This window comes from Alternaria dauci, chromosome 1 (assembly GCF_042100115.1).
Source record: "Alternaria dauci strain A2016 chromosome 1, whole genome shotgun sequence".
Lineage (NCBI taxonomy): Eukaryota > Fungi > Ascomycota > Dothideomycetes > Pleosporales > Pleosporaceae > Alternaria > Alternaria dauci.
In genome coordinates, this window is record NC_091272.1 from 3244327 (window position 1) to 3264560 (window position 20234).

General features: G+C 50.7%; 8 protein-coding genes across 8 annotated transcripts; 5 read left to right on the plus strand and 3 right to left on the minus strand.

Moving 5' to 3' along the window:
- Positions 1-304: 304 nt before the first annotated feature.
- ACET3X_001006 (uncharacterized protein) lies at positions 305-1454 on the plus strand (the record flags this gene model as incomplete). The annotated part of the gene is made up of 6 exons (XM_069446250.1): positions 305-378; positions 457-544; positions 593-776; positions 827-1000; positions 1054-1354; positions 1442-1454. The coding sequence occupies 6 exons, from the start codon at positions 305-307 to the stop codon at positions 1452-1454; spliced, it is 834 nt and encodes a 277-aa protein (XP_069311248.1).
- A 51-nt stretch (positions 1455-1505) lies between these two features.
- ACET3X_001007 (uncharacterized protein) lies at positions 1506-2788 on the minus strand. The gene is made up of 3 exons (XM_069446251.1): positions 2500-2788; positions 2022-2444; positions 1506-1966 (listed from the first exon to the last, which is right to left on the minus strand). The coding sequence occupies exons 1-3, from the start codon at positions 2564-2566 to the stop codon at positions 1608-1610; spliced, it is 849 nt and encodes a 282-aa protein (XP_069311249.1). The 5' UTR covers positions 2567-2788; the 3' UTR covers positions 1506-1607.
- Positions 2789-3766: 978 nt separating this feature from the next.
- On the plus strand, positions 3767-4949 carry ACET3X_001008 (uncharacterized protein; the record flags this gene model as incomplete). Its single annotated transcript, XM_069446252.1, has 5 exons — positions 3767-3835; positions 3889-3993; positions 4048-4160; positions 4350-4481; positions 4532-4949. 5 exons carry the CDS (start codon positions 3767-3769, stop codon positions 4947-4949), a joined length of 837 nt encoding a protein of 278 aa, XP_069311250.1.
- A 649-nt stretch (positions 4950-5598) lies between these two features.
- ACET3X_001009 (uncharacterized protein) lies at positions 5599-7190 on the plus strand. The gene has a single exon (XM_069446253.1). The coding sequence runs from the start codon at positions 5664-5666 to the stop codon at positions 7125-7127; it is 1464 nt and encodes a 487-aa protein (XP_069311251.1). The 5' UTR covers positions 5599-5663; the 3' UTR covers positions 7128-7190.
- A 379-nt stretch (positions 7191-7569) lies between these two features.
- Positions 7570-8550, plus strand: ACET3X_001010 (uncharacterized protein; the record flags this gene model as incomplete). The annotated part of the gene is made up of 2 exons (XM_069446254.1): positions 7570-7848; positions 7900-8550. The coding sequence occupies 2 exons, from the start codon at positions 7570-7572 to the stop codon at positions 8548-8550; spliced, it is 930 nt and encodes a 309-aa protein (XP_069311252.1).
- Positions 8551-8710: 160 nt separating this feature from the next.
- On the minus strand, positions 8711-9277 carry ACET3X_001011 (uncharacterized protein; the record flags this gene model as incomplete). The annotated part of the gene is made up of 2 exons (XM_069446255.1): positions 8711-9090; positions 9154-9277. 2 exons carry the CDS (start codon positions 9275-9277, stop codon positions 8711-8713), a joined length of 504 nt encoding a protein of 167 aa, XP_069311253.1.
- Positions 9278-12913: 3636 nt separating this feature from the next.
- ACET3X_001012 (uncharacterized protein) lies at positions 12914-13778 on the minus strand (the record flags this gene model as incomplete). The annotated part of the gene is made up of 2 exons (XM_069446257.1): positions 12914-13443; positions 13493-13778. The coding sequence occupies 2 exons, from the start codon at positions 13776-13778 to the stop codon at positions 12914-12916; spliced, it is 816 nt and encodes a 271-aa protein (XP_069311254.1).
- Positions 13779-18926: 5148 nt separating this feature from the next.
- ACET3X_001013 (uncharacterized protein) lies at positions 18927-20170 on the plus strand (the record flags this gene model as incomplete). Its single annotated transcript, XM_069446258.1, has 2 exons — positions 18927-19118; positions 19193-20170. 2 exons carry the CDS (start codon positions 18927-18929, stop codon positions 20168-20170), a joined length of 1170 nt encoding a protein of 389 aa, XP_069311255.1.
- Positions 20171-20234: the final 64 nt, after the last annotated feature.

Genomic DNA, 20234 nt, shown 5'->3' on the forward strand with positions numbered 1-20234 from the left:
GATTAAATGGTCTTCCCCAGATCTAGCCCGACAATACGAACTTCTCCCTAGACCGAAGCGCCATGCGGCTGTTACAAACCGAGCATGTGGTCTAGCGACAGACACCAATCTATGATACATGTGGAAATTTGCTTCCGCGATGTAACAGGATACCCGGTGTCGTCGCGCGGTACGCGCTGATATGGCTTGCAGGGGCAGACGAAGCGTATATGAGACGATGCACTCTGGGTCTGTAAGATTTCTGGTCATCTCAGAAGGCCAAAAAACCTATTGTTTATCTTCTCCATCGGTATCGTGAGGCAACATGAGATTTCTTGCAGCTGTTACAAGAGCTGCTTCGCTGGTAGCGATCGCGACTGCACATGGCGGAGTTGACCAGTACATCGTAGGAGATACAAAATATGAAGGGTACTGATCTTGTTATATCTCCTAATTTCACATCCTAACATAATGAAGATGGTCACCCTACAACTCGGCTGCGGGCCAAAAGACAATTCAACGGCAGTATTCAAGTTACGACCCTCTGTACATCAAAGATCTCTCAGTAAGACTTTGCAACAAGGCGGACCCCGCAGAAGCTAACACCACATAGACGGTCAATATCCGTTGCAACAACAAAGGCACACTCGGTACAGGCGTCTCAGGGACCATTACCGCCGGCGCAAAGTTGAAGACACACTGGAAGCAGTGGACCCATAGGCCGACTTCATTCCTCGTATACATGGCGAAATGTCCAGGGTCTTGCGACAGCTTCGATGGAGTAGGCAAGGTCTGGTGTACGTGTCAGCTCTTTCTTTAATTTTCAAAGTTGCTCACGTAACCACAGTCAAAATATTCGAGCAAGGTCTCATATCCGGCACTCAAAACGCAGGAATCTGGGCGGGTGATGCCATCCTTGACACTCTATATGCCACGATCACCATTCCAGCCACACTCGCAGCGGGGAACTATCTGATCCGCCACGAGCTCATCGCTGTCCATCAGGCGAACAACCCACAGTGTAAGCTTCCTACTCGATGCACTTGCCTCGCAATTTTAGCTCATAGCTTCTAGTCTATCCTGAATGCGCTCAGTTCACTGTGACCGGTTCCGGAACAGCCTCCCCGCCAGCATCCGCACTCGTGTCTTTCCCTGGAGCATACACCGGAACAGAACCGGGTATTGCTTTCAACATCGACTCTCCCGAAGCTATGAAGGCAACCACATACCCGATTCCAGGCCCTGCTGTCTGGGACGGTACGGGAAATACTCCTGCACCCGCGCCTTCGGCTGAACCTGCAACTCCTACTACCCTGGTAACTAGTGTAGCTACTACACCGACTGTGCCGGCTGCGCCTATATGCGAAGTAGCAAGGTATGCGCAGTGTGGCGGTATGACGTACAGTGGATGCACGAACTGTGCAAGTGGATCGACGTGCAAGGCAAACGGTGACTACTATAGTCAGTGTGTTTAGACCTAGACAGCTCATATGAAAATTATAGGTAGCGTCTGGTCAGGGTCTCGTTGTTATTCCAGATACATGGATTTGCCATTGTTACTCGCATCACCACGCTCTTGTCCCAGCCCATTTCGATACATTAACATTTCTTTCGCATTCATCAACCTCCTAACTACCTAGAGCCATAATCTTTGCGAGAACTGCATCGTCACTCGGTCCATCTCCTATGATGGTTGCATACGCTGGTGCAAGCACAGCCTTCTCGATTTCTGTGTATTTACCATCGCAAGCAAAGATGAGATCTCCGTGCCGAGACTTGTCCACCATCAAATATGCGACTGCCCTGGCAACCACCGAGGTAGACTGGCAGTTCTCAGAGACCGCATCTAGGAGGCCCTGCAAATCAGGCAAGACTTGAGTTGCCGTCCATGAAGGGGCGAGTGTGTTAACACGGATAGGCAGACCAGCAGCTTTCACCAAAAGGGCGAAACTCCTGCCAAAGCCCAGAACACCCGCTTTAGCCGTCGCTGAGCCGCGTTATCAGTTGGAGATGTACATATGATTGGCGAACCCTTTACTCACAGTAATCGACAGCTCGGACGGGATGCAAGCCGGTGCTGGACCCCATGATGACGATGGATCCACCCTCGGCCTGGTCCTTCATGTAATGAACAGCAAGCGTCGCGGTCTTGACCACGCTGTCCAGGTTGATGTCAATGGTATCTTCACTTGGTTCCTTTGGATCGCCATTTTCGTCAATTTCAAGAGCCAGATAATTTGCCCTTGGGCCAATGCCGGCATTGGCGAATGCAAAGTCAACTCGGCCATGCTTTTCTTTTGCGGCTTTGAAAAGCTTCGTCAGATCGTTCCAGCGCCTGACATCGATTTGGACAAAGTGACAGTCAGTGACAGATGCCGGTGGTGCTTGAATATCGCCGATGACAACTTGTGCACCTAGAGAGACCAACAGCTCAGCTGTGGCGAGGCCGATGCCTGATGACCCACCTGCGACAACGTCAGTGATCCAGGTTTGCAAGCTTATTTGACAGGATTGTAGTACCCGTTACCACGGCAACTTTGCCCTGAACGCCTGTTAGGTCAGAGTCTTGAATTTGGAAGGAAGTCATGGCGAAATCAGGTATGACGAAAGTAGATGGATGGAAGTTCAATCGAGATCTAGAAAGAGAGAGGGTATTATGCAGACATATCGGAGCCCCTGGGCATCAGAGCGTAGGTAGTAGCTCAAGCTAAATGCAAGAGTGCGCTGATTTGGGACAGTTAGTGACTGGCATTATGAGGCTGTCGGGATTCTAGGCCCAGAAACATCAAGTCAAACAAGAACTGGGAAGCCTCCGGAGATTTACAGAGAGAACAACGAAATCGGCTAGCTCTGGCAGTGGAGGCCCGTTTTTCATCGCAGGGAAGGATGCGGCTTGTGGTAAGCGAGCGCGCGGCCCAGAAGCCACAAAAGCGGTGTCCACCCAAGCTTTCTCGACTGCCCAGCAATTAGTTCAAGCCCGCACTCCAACGGCAGCAGGCCAGCCCCAAGTAATTCTCCAACTTTGCCCGACATCTTGGCTGGGACCAAAGATTGCCTTCTCACGTAATCTGTGCAACGCCGGTGTTGCAACCCAGTTCAGGATAGCAGAAGCTGCAAGACCCACTTTGATTGGCAACGGCCCGAACAAAAAACGAATGTCACGCAACCCATGTAACACATGGCATGTGTTGTGTACGTACATAGACCATGTCAAGGGGTCGACTACGCTTCATCGGCTTTATGCCCTTTGAGGCCAATCGCAAGATAGCACACAGAAAGCTGCTTCCGTGCAAGTAGCTCCTGTCACATCGCGGCCCGTAACGGAACATGCGTGAACAGAGCTAAACTTCTGCGCGGCAGGGTCTCAAGAGAACATCGGACCACTCGGCAGTTATAGAGCCAACACTACCAGCGATGGTAGATTTCGGAGCTACGTAAGACGTTAGAGATCACCCAGACGAAGCTCTTTACGTCTAGCGCCCGCGACCCAAGCATTCGACACAGGGCCCTGTTCGCACGGCTCACAGTTCAGGGCATGAATCGACCGAATGGCAACCTCCTATGGCATAGGGTAGAAGAGATGAAACGTCCAATATATATCGTCCGGCGAGCTGTCCCAGGCTGCCCTAGGGTCTCTTGTTCTTTACCTGTTTGCTTCGTTTCGAGTCTTTGAGCCGTTTATCAGTATTGCGTGGGGAGTATGACGACTGTCGCGGTGGCTAGAGATGGAGTGGCGCTGTTGTATTGCGGCATCATATTGCTCGTGTTGAGCTGGATCGTTTTCTCCATGCGAGTCGGGGTTCGGGTATGGAGAAAAGCGTGGGGCATGGATGACTACTTCATGTTTGTCGGAATCGTAAGAGCTCGACACCATCGTTATATGACACGCAAACTGATAGCTTATTACAGATTACATTTTCGGTCACAGCCGCTATTTGCATCGCCTGCTCTTACTATGGCTCTGGACAGTATTCGTGGGAGGTGCCACCCTTGACAATATCCAAGGGGATAAAGGTAGATGCATCCTCTCCACGAAACCTCACATGAGCCGAAGCTGACGTTCATTAGCTCTTTTATATCGCAGAGTACTTCTATGCTACCAGCGCCATGTTCGTCAAGATCAGTGTTGCAGTAGCGCTTCTGCGTATCGCTGCCAACCGCCGATTCTTCACATGGGCTTTGTGGGTGCTTATTGGGTCCACTATCACTGCAGCCCTTGTATTCTGTATAGGTATCGCGAATATCTGTGGGTCGACTCGTTCTAAATGAAGTGTATACTGTTTGCTAACGATACGACTAGGCCACCCTATTAACACTCTCTGGGGCGAGTCGAACGGTACCTGTAATCTGCAACTCAACACGAATGTCAGTCTATTCTACTCAGCCGTCGAAATTGCAGCGGACTTCACTCTTTCCATTATGCCGGCCATCCTGCTCTGGAACGTTCAGATGAAGGGGGCTGTCAAGGCTTCAGTCGTCGTAATGCTAGCGCTTGCTTCTTTGTAAGGCCTCCATCCCCCACGCTATGTGGCAAACAACTGACTTGACTCAGTGCATCGTGCGCCACCATCGTGCGCCTCAAGTACCTCACACTTTACAGCGACCCTGGCGAGTTCATGTACGGTACGGGCAAAATCGGCTTCTGGTCCCTGGTCGAAGTAGGCATCGGCCTCATCGCCGGCTCGCTACCCCCTCTTCGCCCTCTCCTCTCTCTCCGCATCAGGGTGTCGGCAGGCTCTAATACACCCGCCGCATCCAGTGGGAGAGCATATCGATCCGGATCGAATAACAGACAGCCGCCCACGTTGCGCTCGCGTGGGATAGTCATGGACACATTCCAGACTTTGGGTGACAATGATGACGCTGATCACAGCGACGGAGATTCGCAGAAGAATATCATCAAGGAGACCAAGTTTACAGTAACAACAACCGTTGCTGGAGGCCATAGAGATCCGGGATCAATGGCTTAGAATTGTCAGGAGGGAAGCCACGTCTGAGACTATTCCTACACTCAAAGTGAAGTCGAAGATGCACTAGTCTTGAGCAGTGTCAGCGAATGTGCGCCATCTAGTGTCCTCTGTACCTCAAATGCGATTGTGGAGGGCTTCCGACATGCTGTATTTACTCTACACCTATAGTGCGTTGCCGTTCTCGGAGGCTGCGGAGAAGTGCTGCTTTACCCGAGAATAGGCCGAAGCAGGCAGTCTAAGCTCGTCGTTGACTTTCGGTATACTCCACGCTTGTAAAATAATCGTAGACGTTCATGCTATTGCCCAATCAGTACGTTTCGGTTCAGTTACTATGTAGGGTTGTCTATTGGGACACCAAGGGCGGCATGCGCGTAGTGATCGTTGACACAAATTCTGCCCAAGCAGCAGTTGCCAGTCGTTCTACAGAGATCGGGCGTGTGGGGCGTGTAGACAATCTACTACTGGGTAAAACATACACACATTCTTGGCAATGAAGTCTCTTGCATTGCCTAAAGGAGTTAGTAAGCGTGGTATAGTTGAGTTGTTGACTACCGTGAATTGTCGCGAAAGGTCACATGAACGCGTGTAGGGCGTCTAATTCGGAGATAAACGCCAAGCGGTGCGTACTAGCTACGTCAGGCCGTTTCAAGCCGGACCCTTCCACGTTATACTCCACGCCGCTCGAGCGTAGCACTACCACCACGGCGATACATAATGAAGACAAATATCCTTCTCAGAGGCAGCCTGCCAGCTTCTCGTAACCTTGCATCCGCTCTCCCACGACCTGTCCGAACAAATCCACGAACGTTTTCCACTACACGACGAGCGTCCTCCGATATGGACACAGCGGCATTCGGCGAACAACACATTGCAAAGGGCATTGGCCGCCTCACGAAGCATGTCTTCGAAGACGGCAAAGGCACCTTCATCACCACGGACAAGGGCGTTAAGCTGCTCGACATGACGGCTGGCATCGGTGTCGTCAATCTCGGTCATTGTCACCCCAAGGTCAGTGCCGCCGCAGCGGCACAATGCAACAAAATCACCCACGCTCAGGTCAACATTGGCTTCAGCTCCGCACAAATCGCTCTTTTGAAAGAGCTGATTCCCATCCTCCCGCACGAGTCGCTCGATACCGTCTTCTTCTGGAATTCGGGTGCTGAGGCGGTCGAAGCTGCCGTCAAATTGGCTCGTGCAGCGACGAAGAAGCCCAACATCATCGTCATGCAAGGCTCCTACCATGGCCGCACAAACGCCACTGCCTCAATGACGAGATCAAAGACTATCTATGGCGAGGGTCACGGCCCGCTAATGGGCGGCGTCTTCGCGTCCGCATTCCCATACTACAGCCAGTTTGGCCTCCCGCCAGACACACCAAAGGACAAGCTCGTGAGCCAGGCACTGCTTCAGCTGAGGCTTACTCTACAGCAGCAAACGTCTCCGGCAGACACTGCTGCTGTCATCCTCGAGCCCGTCCTGGGTGAGGGAGGCTATGTCCCAGCCCCTCCGGAGTTCCTGCACGGTGTCAGGCAAATATGCGACGAGCACAATGTCCTTTTCATTGCCGACGAAGTCCAATCTGGCATGGGTCGCACGGGACACCTGTGGTTTGTGCAGGAGTCGGGAGTACGGCCAGACATTCTCGTCTTCGCAAAGGGCATTGCCAACGGGTTCCCCCTATCTGGTATTGCCAGCAGCAAGAAGCTCATGGATCTCCAAAAACCTGGATCGATGGGTGGAACATATGCGGGTAACGCAGTCGCATGCGCCGCCGCAACAGCAACAATCAAAGCCTTCCACGAGGAAACGATTCTAGACAACGTCGCTGCACGCTCCAAGCAAATATTCTCATTCCTCAACGATCTCAAGTCTTCTGGAACCAAGGCCGGCAACTTGATCGAAGATGTTCGCGGATCAGGTCTCATGGTCGGTGTGCAGTTCGCGAACCCGGAACTACAACGCGATTCGTCAAACACCGCCGCGCGCAATGGCCAGAGCCAACCGCAGATAGCACCCAAGATTGTACAGGAGTGTGTCAAGCGAGACATGCTTCTTCTCAGTACTTCCGTCTTCGATGTACTGAGGTTCATCCCACCACTCACAATCAGTGAGGAGGAATTGAGCCAGGCTTGCAACATTTTCAAAGAGTCTCTGGAGGCTGTTGCGAAGGAATTGTAATTTTCATTGGATGAGTAACGCGATACATGTCATTTCGGAATATTAGGAACCATTTACGTCATCAAATACATATACCCTTTTTTGCGCTCTAATGCGCTACTAGACAACCAGCAACCGTGTTGTGACCTTTTGTTGTGTGCTTATGTGATGTGACGGAGCTGTGAGCGGGGGGGATTGATCTGTCAAGCCGCCTCGCGTTCGTTGTATGAAAGGCCGAGCATTAATCAGCGTCATTCATCTCAACCACTGCCAAAAGCGGACGAAAAATGTGCCGGCTCGCGCGCTCGCTGTATGCAACACCGTGCGAACCCGTGATGCTTTGTTATTGCCTTGGTATTATAAGTCCCAGGCTGAGTCTTTATAAGACATGCAGAAGTTACTCGATTCTTAGCATCGACAACTTACTTTCCAGATCACGCTTTCTCCGCCTCAACCTTCTCATATGACACTCTATCAACAATCCATGGCTCTTAGAACAATTCTCGTCACAGGTGCGACCGGCAAGCAAGGCGGCTCTGTCATAGATGCTTTACTGAAAGCAAACACACCCTATCAAATCCTCGCACTTACACGAGATGCTCAATCCTCATCATCCAAAAAGCTTCAGCAAAAGTCACCGAACATAAAGCTCGTCACTGGAAACCTCGATGCGGTCGATGAGATATTCAAGACAGCCATAAAATCGACGCAGGCACCGATCTGGGGGGTCTACAGCGTTCAGGTAAGCACGCTTGGAACATTGACCGTTGGGTTTTACTGAATAGTCTCGTAGGCCCTCGGCAAGAACGAAGAGAAACAAGGCAAAGACCTCGTAGATGCCTCCATCAAGAATGGCGTATCACACTTCATCTTCTCCTCTGTGGACCGCGGCGGCGCAAACTCAGACGCAGATCCGACAGTAGTCCCACACTTCATCACGAAGCACAACATCGAGCAGCACCTCTTCTCCAACGCCAGGAAAAGTGGCATGACGTACACAGTGTTGCGTCCTGTAGCTTTCTTCGAAAACTTGACGCCAAATTTCTTTGGCAAGGTCTTCGCCACGAGCTGGGCGATCAAGATGCCCAAGGAAAAGAAGTTGCAGTTGATTAGTACTAGTGATATCGGTTTCTTCGCCGCTCAAGCGTTTCTCAAACATAACGATCCGGTATACACGAATACGAGCATATCGCTCGCGGGCGAGGCGCTGTCCTTCCAGCAGTTCAAAGAAACGTTCGAGAAGAAGACGGGAAAAAAACTTCCAATGACTTATAAGTTTGTTGCCGGCGCGTTGTGCTGGATATCGAAAGAGCTCGGCTATATGTTCAAATGGTTCCGTGACGTGGGATTTGGCGCAGATGTTGAAGGATGCAAGGAGGTTAACCCCGGGATGAGGAATTTTGCGACTTGGCTTGAGACGGAAAGCGCGTGGAAGAAGGGCTGAGAAAAGCCAGATAAGGGGAAGGGAAGACCGGGTTGTGCAACCGCTTGAAATTAGGCCCGAAGTAGTCATAAACCTTCGTGGTCAACCACGTATTGTCGGGGCATTTCTGAATGTTAGATCAGAGAGGAAAACATACTGTGTTATCGATCTTCCATCCCGTTCATAGTCTTGGCGCCTCTCGTCCAGCTATCCTTAGCCCTTCCTCTCCATCGACAAGCACACACCACCCCTCTCCTCCCCTTCCGCCATTCCCGCCGATCGCCGCCTTGAAGTTGGCTTTCGCATACTCCAGTACTTCTGCATCAAAGCTGCCAGGCTGCAGCCATACAGCAGGGATGCCCGCCTCTTTCGCCTCTTTGAGCAACTGCCTTGTAACGGCGGGTGGGGTGATGACTGATAGAGAGTAACTCGATGCTGGTGGGTCTTGGAGAGCGGTTGGCGAGGGCACAGTAGTATGAGCACGGTTCAATATCGTGACACTCGGACTCTTTGGGTTCAGTGGCGTCGCAGGAAGAGAGTGCTGGAGATACCACGCGAAAACTATAACATCGTATCAGATATGATGTAGGGATGGTGCGACGAGGAGAGTAGACGTTGGCATACTTTTGTGCCCATACTTGTGTGGATCGGAAGAAGCGCCGGCTACTGCGAAGCGTGGGCTTGAGAAGAAAAGTTTCAGTGCTGCCTCCATCTCCGCGTCGCGCTTTTGGCCTCGTGTTATCGGCATGTGAATTCTTTGCCTTTCAATGGTATTTGTCGTTGCGCAGTGGATTTGAGGGCTGCTTTGTAATGATAATGATGCAGCATGCCTTCGAGTCTTATCGATAACGCCCTGAGCAGCCGAGGTACGCGTTATGTCGTCATCCGCACTCGCGATACCTGGTGTCGCGCCTTTGCTCTCCAGGACCATCGTCAACATACTCATTTCATCAATACACAATGCATCAAGGAGAAGGTGAAAATGTCATTATTTCTGCCTTCTCTCGCGTTCGTACAGACTGCTCTAGGAATCCACGTATCTACGTGTAAACTAACACGCTTCAGCTGCAAAGTGATGCGATAACTCCAAGGAAATCCGTGGGAGCTCAACACTCAAAAGAGACTCCTGGACCGAGTCATTCCTTCGATCATCAATACTTTTTGTTTCGCTCCCTTCTGTCTCTGCCTCCTCTGCCAACTTCATCATTTCTGCCTCTGCAGGAGCTCGGAGAACAGGGTGCTTCCTATCAGAGATATCTAGCACAGCCAGGATATCGCCTTTTCGTGTTCGTGGATAGTCGTCGCATGCGCCTTCCCAATGTCCAGCCCCGACAGCCTCATGCGCAAGCCGCTGGAGCTGTAGCGTATCGCTTGTAACCCATTCGATACTGGCAAACGGGTTTTTGTGCCTTTGCACTCGCGTAGTGAGGGTAGGTAGGCAGGCCGAGACGAGCATTATGAGGCCACCGAGGGAGAATATCAAGATAAGGCCGAGCACATTGAACGAGGTATAGGAGTCGCTCCGAATCTTCTGGCTACTACAGATTGCTCGCGCTCCTGGAGACGTAGGCGGTGAGTAGAATGATCGGGCCTCTGGCGTGACTGGACCCGTCGCTTGTTCCAATATCGCCCGTTGTAGATCGGCTAATGTAAACCTGAACCAATGTTCAAGCTCAAGTTCCCACTGGTTACTCGGCAACCCGTCCTGCCCAAGCCTGGAGACATAATCGCTCGCCAAAAGAGATGCGCCTTTCAAGAAACCGGTGAATTCGGTAAAGCCGTTAGCCATGTTCCTAATGGCAGCTAAAGACCAAAGGAACCCATCTCTGTCTTTTGGCGATGAGAAGACTGTTGATGCAGCTATTCGCGTAGCTTCGAGAATGCCCTGCAGCGGTGTACAGCTTTCATTATGCTTCAGGGAAGGATTGCAAAACTGGTATTGTTGGACGCACGCCAGTGCTCGTACTGGCTCACTGCTCTGGTAGAACTGGAAATGTATATCCTTGTATGCTGTGGTCGCATTTATTGGGCCTTGCTCCGCGGCAAACCACAAGTCGTCAACAGGTGTGGAGTACCTCACACGATTTGTCTCTAGGAAGAAAACACTGACATCTGCGTCGGGAACTGAAAGTTCTGGAATGGGCTGCCATGCATTGTATGAGGATGCTTGATCAGCTTCGTTTGTATCATAGCGTGTGGTGAAACTATGAGGGATCTTAGTTCGCAAAGTAAGCCTTGGTTCTGCGCAACTTACGAGACATCGTACCCGACACGATCTGTTTTTTCAGATCCTTCCCCGCGCCCTGTTGCATCAAATTGGATAGTATAGTCTTCATCTTCTCCATTAAAGTCAGGGTCGTCCCCGTAAAGGAACTGTATTATCTTCCGGTTTCCGGTCCTATTCCAGCGCGTATAGCCGCTGTTACGTATTGGAGCACAACTGTTCACAGTCCGATAGAGAAATCTTGAGGAAGGACGTGAGTTGATGCCTCTAAATTCAGGTGCATAAAGTCAGTATATGTCTCAGATACAGTCCGTACGGGAACACTTACAGATCATAGTGGCTATTCAGAAAACCGGAATCTAGACGGAGTGCTCCTGCTGACGAGCGGCATATTCGATCATTGCCTGGAAAGGGACAAGGAGTAGCGGTTGTTATCGCTACAGGAAGAGTTTCCTTGACGAACGTTCGACAACTTTCTCCTGACACAGTATTCCTATAGCACATTGATTCGTAGTTGGCGCTTGATCTGACTCTGCTTGCCAGATATGATTGATATGGACGCAGGTTCTGTCCCTCGTTGATGAGGGAAGTATTCAATGTAGCGCACTTGTCGCCCTTGATGAGAACCTCGCCACCCCTGGACGTAGCAACCTAGAAGTTGATGTGTCAAGTCAGCGTATGCGCCACATGTGGGTCTTATATTGGAGTTTTTACCCGCGATGAAAACACACCAGCAGTGCTGAAAGCGCAAAAAGTCGCTAAACTTAGGACCAAAGGTAATGAGACAGATCTCAGTAAGGCGAGCGGCACTATTTTGCGCCAGGTCCAAGACATTTTTGACAATCTCCATAATGCTGCCGTGCTGGTTTCGGAGTTGCGCAGTATCGCTTGCTGTTGGTGATAAACTGCACTCTGGGGTGTCTTCTGACTCATGCTTTGATGAATGATGAATGAGACAATGGTCCAAAAACAGGTTCCGGTAAAGGTGACGAACAGTGCGAGGAAGGCGATGAGCAGGCCACCATTCTGAAGAGTGGTCGTGAGAGTAAGCCCGGTGACAGAGCCTCGAGACCAGTTTGTTCAGATCCCAAGGTAGACCGAATCGCTCTCCGATTGCATGGCAACGATCTTGAAGTGTTTTCAGGTGCACTAAGGGCTCTCTATATGATGGCTAGTGAAAGCGATTTTTCTCCAGGGCCAAGTTCCGAGGCCTTTAGTATACATACAACGAAAGTACGCACAAACCATATTAACATGTTGATAGATAACGAAGCGCATTGTAGCCCCCAGAAAGAAAGAGCCGGGGGCGGCGAGGCGCAGCACAGTTTGATTCCCGATGAACCTATCACTAAAATCTGCGAGCGCAGAAACGATAGCCTTGTGCATCTAGGTAGTGGGGGCCGAAAGACTACGAGATAGGTGAGCGAACACACAAGGCTAAGTGACGAAAGTGCTACAACTGCACTCGTGTCAAGTGACAGTTCAGCGCAATGCAACATGCCGTCTCGAATGCGATTCTACCAGGCGACAGAAGGCTTTGCATCCATCACAAATGTTCTTGAGTGAGAGCTTGAAGCATTTTGGAAGGTACCTAGGGCAATAATGAAAGGGATCTGCAAAGCCAGTCAGCCTTATCACAGCATGCACTGCAATGCACGATGTATCGAGCTGTGCCTAGAAAGTCCCTTATCATATAGTCAAACACACGTTAAAGGATAAACCCGACATTGCTAGGTGTCAATAGGATAGCTGCAGGTCGAGGATGTTGGCACAAGAGACTTGGGCTGCTTGGATCGCAAACCAACAGTATTGCACAGAAGAGGGACTGGTGTCGATATTATTAGACACCACTAAGGTTGTGCGGCATGCGAAAGCCAATCACGTTGTAGTTGCTGCACGTTAACGAACACCATGCCGCAGCGAGCTGCCCACGAATCAAAACACGATTCACACAGCAGATGCCCGCTTGTCTGCGGAAACAAGCAACTTAATCTGATTGGTCACTGGGGCCGGTAAAGCCGAGCGAGTTCCGAAAGAGTATCACAACGAATTGCTGGAAATATCCTCCTCCCGCCGGCAAAAATAAGACATCGTAATTGCAAGACTATCCTACCGTTGGACCAAGAATGCTTGATATCATTATGCTGAGATTGGCCCCATTCACCATGGTTGCACACCATCCTTGTTGATGACCTTCCCGCTGTCTTCGTCTCTCTTCCCCTCGATAACATCCTTGATGAAGCCACCCCCGATGCTTGCATCGCCAGCACCCCATCTTTTCATCATCTCCGGCCCCGCACCTCCAAGTCCTGTAGCCAGAAACCCAGGGCTGATTCCGAACACCTTGACACCATCCACGCCAAGGGTTTTCGTCCAGTGCAGCATCAGCATGTTCAGGGCAGTCTTGCTAGAGCGGTATGCTGTTTGAGCCATGGATGGCGGCTTAGGCCAACCCTTTGGCGGCGGCGTGTTAAGGAGCTTGGCGTCGAAACTGCCAGAGCAATTTTCCAGGGAGGACAGACCAGAGGTTACGAATATCAGTCTAGGATTCGGGGACGCAATCAAGAGGGGCGCGAAGACGTGTGTCACTACTTGGGTGGAGGTTGTATTGAGAGAGTAGGCTTTGTCCCAAGCTGCGCGAATGCCTTTGGGGCTAGGATCTTCGCGCATAATGCCATCAAATGATCCGCCTGCCACTGGTCAGTCTATCATGTCGATGATCAAGGGGACAAAATTTACCGGCATTGTTGACCAACGTATCGACTCGACCATACTTGCTCTCGACCTCTCCGAACGCTTTCTCAATAGATGCATCGTCTTCGATGTCAATCTGGATCGGTACAACCTCCGACTCGGACTCTGAGATTTCGCCTTTAAGCTTGGAGATTGAGTTCTCTGCCTTTTCGAGAGAGCGACTGCCCATCAGGATGGTGTGCGGTTGTGGCGAGGCATAGAGAGCCTTGACGCTTTCATAGCCGATGCCAGTATTGCCGCCGGTAATAAGAACGATTGGTGAGTTGGTCATTTTAATTGAAAAGTTGCGAGCTTGCGCAATGTATTCTGAAGGTGTCACCTGGGCGGGTTTCTTGAGGAAAGTGTCACTAGCATCCCGAGGTCTTCTCGTGTGCTATTGACGCGAGCGATTTTCCCCACCCAGAGCTCAATCCCCCGCATTGCCGACAGCCATAGCAGACAACAACACAACATCGCTCTGAAAGCTACGTAACAATTGGAGCATCCTTTTACTTGCAAATCATCTCATCTCGAGAGAACCTGTCCGTTCAGATCATTGAGAATTGAGGAAATTGTGATTTGCTCAAGCCGCAGTAATTGGAGGGCCACCAGTATTCTGGCGCAGTTTGAAGTATTTTGTTTGACGAGCACGGCATATTTGTTGTCCCAAAGATAGGTGGTTCTTCTGGTGCTGGGCACGGATGTCAGTCATGTGTCTAGGGAGCGAATTCCAATGCCGGGCTTGAGCGGCTCTTGAGATTTGGAAATGGTCGTCCATGTGCTTTCAAGATGGAGTCCCTATCATGAGCACGCCGACATTATATAGTGAGATGTTCATGACTGTCTTCTCTATCCTATGCTTGCCCCCAAAGATGATCTCGTGGTTCTCTCGGGGAAGCTTCGAAACAAGTATACCTGGTACAAAAGTCTGAACTGCGGGCGCATGAAGTAGGGTTGACTAGGAAATAAAAGGTATTACATCATCGCCGTGGTATGAAAGAGGGTGAATAATTGAAAGAAACAAGAGATGCTCGGCTGCTCCATCCCAAGTGTCTTCACTCAAGTCAGCGATTCGCATCACTGTTGAAGTTGCTGATGAAAACAACCAGTACTGCACAATATGCTGCACTAGCTCCAAAGAGTTCGTGCCGCTTCGCCTTCGTCACAAGTGACATGGCTGCTGAGAACAGAAGCGTGAAGACTACCAAAATACCAACAGCATCAAAAGTAGAGTTGCGATCACCGACTGAAGTCAGCTGGTACATAGCCACAACCGGCAAGACTAGTAAGACGAATATCATGATAGTGATGATCAGTCCAACAAGTTTCTCGATACGTGATTGCGAGTAGTAGAACGTGCACTTGTCACTGGTTTTTTCGCGAAGCTCCTTTGTTGCGAATATTTTCTGCGCATGTTAGACGCGGGGATGTGGTTTTGACAGTCTTCACCTACCTGAGTGAGACGACAGTGCACTCTACGAAGGCATGATTCGACGAAGCCGTCGAAACCTGACCATTCGCGGCCATGCCGAAGAGACAAGAGGTCTTCTTTACGCCATATGAACTCTTCTTCCGAGTCGTTTGTCAGTGGTTTTGTGTTGTAGAACCACGTCCGAAAGTTTCGGTAATCACGCCTTGACGGACGTTGGAATGCGTTAAGATCGCGTGCTTTTGACAGTATCTCGTCTGCCACTGCGTCAATTGCAAAGCATTAAACCACCTTGTCGTGTCATACCGTAGTTCACGAGTTTACATCTGATCTCGTTGATGATGTGCGCACGCTTGCTGGCAGTCTTTGCTCTTTTGGCCTGTACAAGGTCTCCGCTCCGTGACCGCAATGGCTTCTCGTTGCCATTCTTGAAATCAATCAAGTCCATGTCTGTGAGACCTTTCTCCAAACAACGGAGCTCGTCTTGAAGTTCCAAGATAACACGGGAGTGCAGGTAACTGAATCCACGGTATATCGACCAGCTCGGCTCACTGGATTGGAATGCTGCTTGTCGAGGATAACCCTGCGGATAAGCCTCTACTGCGGTGAACTTAGTTTTGTAGACAATAGATCAAACGACTCTTCACGTACACGGTATTGTTTTGGTCTCCGTAATCTCGCGTTCTATTTCTGCTGCCGTAGGCTTGGCGTGAGTAACGTCCTTACCCACCTGACAACGCGTAGAGTCATGCGGATCTGTTTCTTTCAGGGCCAATGTTGTTGCTCGACTATGGCTCTCGACGTTTACTTCGCTGTATCTTTGTGGACCTTGGACAATTCCCTTCTCCGCATCAGAAATATCAAAAGTGGGCGTGTTTGTTTGATGCATTGTGCGATCCGTACTCATGAGAACGAAACGGCAGAAAGTGAGAGTCTCGTCATGTACACAGGAGAACTCTGGAACATTAAAACGAGAAAGCTCGAATAACTCGTATTGAGGAGGCAAGGCCATGCTCTTGTAGTAGGACCAACATGGAAGGCTGGGAATGCCAAGAGGTCGCAGCTTCGAGTTGGTAAGGCCGATGTGTGACACGTTACCCAACCACACATTCGTCGCTCTCGAGATCAGTTCCTGGGAATAGTTTGCCTTCTTCCCAAGGTCAATCGGTGTCGGGATCCTTCAACTCGTACATCCAACGACTGCCTACAAGTTTTGAACGAGTTACATAGAAAGTCTTGAAACGCGTGTTCCCTGAATCGGTGATCATCATCTTGACCGGATCATCATTCTCAAATCGTGGCTGCCGCTGGTCAAAAACATTAGTCTGAGCACTGTGCTTGTATGGAGACAACCCCTACTCACAGTCTCAGGGGTATCACTAGTTTCCACCGTTGACTTGTTTCGCTCATTATCGGAAAGGTTTTTCTGTGCGAGGCAGAGGGCGACCGGTCAGTAGTAGGCCCATCCGCTGGCGATGAAGTGGGATCTGTGTGATCTCACCTGGTCTGGCATCGGGAAGATCTTATTCGCGGAGGAGCTGTGAGTAGACGAGCCTCTTCGCTTATTTGCTGCGTTAAAAATGCCTAAGGCCTCGAGGCGAATTAGCAGGCTCACTTGAGCCCTTTATCTGTTCAAGCTTCACAGCATGCTTCAGCCAAGCTGTAATTTCACTAGCTCCATAAACAAACGTACCGTACCGCATTAGGTTTTTAAGCCTCAACTCTGCGGATTGATCTGGCGGATGACCTAGTACACTATCGTAGTAGAGCGTCGGGTTCTCTTCTGATTGGGATGAGTTCGTTTGTGGCGCCGTGTGCAGGACAAACGTCAGGGGCCGAGAGCCAACCAAAAAGAAGGCACGAACTGCGCAGGCGATCAGGCAAACAGCCCTTGGTCGCTTGTGATAGAAGGACACCAAACCTATACGATTCTGACAGCATAGCCGCAGGGTGGACGATTGCTGTGGGATTGCACAGCCTGTCGTGAGACTTCAAAAACAGGGCCTATCCCCAAATGGCCGCCCTGTATACTTCAGGTCACACAGTCGTTCGCCATGCCAAATCACCAAAAGTCAGCTACCAAAACGGGGCAGCAAGGCGACTCAGCAATCTCCCGTAGTTCTTCTCCTGCGAAGGTGTCTCGAAAGAATACATACGTCACACCAGATGATGCTGCCGCCGCACAGGCCGCCAGAAAGGAAGAAGAAATTATGGAGTGGAAACGAGACGCCGTGAGACAGACCATATTCCAGGCAGCCTCGGACGAGGCTTTGAAAATCCCCCTCGGCTACCTAAAAGTTGCGGTAAAGATCATCCGATGGGACGAAAGTATAGACGAATTCAAGGGCCATACTGCGGAGGTCAGTACATCGTACCATAATTTAGTAGCGGTCATGTTCTTACTCTTGATTCCAGATTGAGCGGCTGCAGTCGATATTCGTGAACCAGTTCGGCTATGAGTGCTCCGTACACGCAATCGAGGATAGCAAACGCCCACAGCTCGACATCAACAAGGCGATAATGGATTATGTTCATAAACATGATGACCGACATAATTTACTGATCATCTACTACACGGGCCACGGCTCCATAAACAATGAAGGTAGATTTCTGGAGCTGTCGGCAAATGAAGACCCTTCACATATCAGAGCGTCCCGACGACACATGGCGAGAGCAAGCTGGTCCAAAGCGGAATTGCCAATTCTGGACGATATGGAGGGCGATGCACTTGTCATATTGGATTGTTGTATGGCGAGTGTAGCAGCCACCAAGTGCCAAAACGTAGGGTCACGGACCTACCAGTTGTTAGCAGCGTCAGCAGCAGAATCTTTTACGTCTGGTCCAGGGCCGAACTCTTTCACGACCGCGCTCTGCAACTCTATGGAAGAATTGCTAGCCGAGAAGGGAGGGCCTTTTCTGCTGACACAGCTCTGCGAAAAAATTAACGAGAAACGAACGACGCAACCATGTCTATCATGGGATCGACTGCGAAGCTACAAACGAACCGTGCAACTTGGGCCTCTGCACCAGCATCAGACCCAGGAACGTAAAGCTGCGTTCCAAAAGGATGCTCTCGAGAGGGCGTCAATCAATCTTCGACTGTCGCTGAAGGTCGAAGATCTCAATGAGGACCAGATCAGATATGTTGCACAAGAGATACCTCGCATATGCCGCGAGGCAAAGGTGGATCTTCAACGTGTATACTGGGAAGGAATGACAACTAAAAGGCGAGCTACGAGCAGTATCATAGAAGCCGATAGCGACGACGCCATCAAAGTGCCAATAGATGGCCGTGATGAGGGTGCGATAGGGCGTACTCGTCCGATGGTAATTGAAGCTGCTGTACACATCAACAGAGCCCACAGATTCCGAAATGCCTTTAAGAGGATGCAGGACAATCGTCGACCAACCTGTGAAGATGAGAATGGAGCCTTCCAGCTCTTTGCCAGAACACTGATGACAGGTTCTATGGCTCTGGCGTTTGCGTTGGTGGGCGCATTGATTTTTATAGAGACAAGGGAAAGATGCATCTTGTTCGGAGCTGGTGTGGCTATGATGGTGGCATATCAGATGCAGCAGCTTGAACAGACTCTACAGGGGGAGTGATGACGTCGTGGTTCCCGCTGATCACAGTTACAATGTGGGCATGCCTAGATGGGCGGGAGATGATTGGCATTTCGGTTGTTTTCTTCGGTTGCAGAGTTTGTTCGTTTTGCACCGGATGTTTTTCTGGCCCTCTCAACAGTGGCATTATTAAAACCCCCCTTTGTTCTGCAATAGAAATAGAGCCCAATGTCAGATACGAATACAGGAAGAACGTGCCCAGCTATTCGTGCATGCGCGTGAACAAGAAGCGGAGTGGACACGACGCGTGACCTCGTGATAGAACACTAGCCTGATTGGGACAGCTCCGCGCTATCTCCGCATCACCGCGTCAACCACCGATAGGCCTCCAGGCCACACCTTATCGTACCAAGGTAGCTCTCAATACCGTCCTCAGTTCCATCAAACATGAAGTCAACCACACTATTGCTACCACTTTATACTGCAGCCCTTGCTGCTGCGGTATCACATCCCAAGGACCCCCAGGTTGTCCTGCAAGAGCCGCAGCTTACTATCGTCGAGCCGGATGAGTATCTGATCGAGCTGTCACCTGGCGAGACAAGATGGGTCACCGAGGATGAGAAGTGGGAGCTGCGTAAGGTACGGAGAAGCACCCGACATCGAGAGCTGTTCGCATGATGTGCGTTTCGAGGCTTGCCGCTGACATGGTCCAGCAAAACATCAACTTCTTCGACATTACGCACAACAAAGAGCTCGGCACGCTCAACCGTCAGTTCAAGACTGAGAGCGTAAAGTTTCCCGAAAAGCCCATATACAATGAAACCATTGCTCCGCTCCTCAAGAAGCTGGAGAAGGACAACATGCGCGAGCATCTCGAGACCTTTACCTCATTCCACACCCGATACTACAAATCCAAATACGGCGTGGAGAGCTCGGCATGGCTTCTTGGACAGGTCAACAAGACTCTCGCCGATGCAGGCGCTGTCAAAGCCTCGGTGAAGGCATTCCCCCACCCCTGGGGCCAGTCCTCTATTATTGCCACCATCCCTGGCAAGAGCGACAAGACGATTGTCATTGGCGCTCATCAAGACAGCATCAACCTCTTCTTTCCATCTCTCCTGGCCGCCCCAGGAGCCGACGACGACGGCAGCGGTACCGTTACCATCCTCGAAGCACTACGCGTACTCCTCAAGTCGGAGGAGATCCTCAAGGGTGAGGCTGACAACACAATCGAGTTTCACTGGTATTCTGCCGAAGAGGGAGGTCTCTTGGGATCGCAGGCCATTTTCCAGTCTTACGAGAAGGAGGATCGCAAAGTCAAGGCTATGCTTCAGCAGGACATGACGGGCTATGTTCAGAAGACGCTCGATGCCGGCGAGCCAGAGTCTGTTGGTGTCATTACCGACTTTGTTGACCCTGGCCTTACCGAGTTCATCAAGCAGATCATTACCGTCTACTGCGGCATTCCGTATGTTCTGACCAAGTGCGGTTACGCCTGTTCCGATCATGCCAGCGCATCCAAGGCCGGCTACCCGTCAGCTTTCGTCATTGAGTCAGACTTCAAGTACAGCGACAACAAGATTCACACAACCGAAGACAAGATTGAGTATCTAAGCTTCGACCACATGCTTCAGCATGCGCGCATGACGCTTGCTCTGGCATACGAACTTGCTTTTGCAAAGTTCGAGTAGCGTCGGACAAGATGGAAGAAAGACATTTCTGCACAGTCGACATGAATAGTTTGTTGTAAGCCGG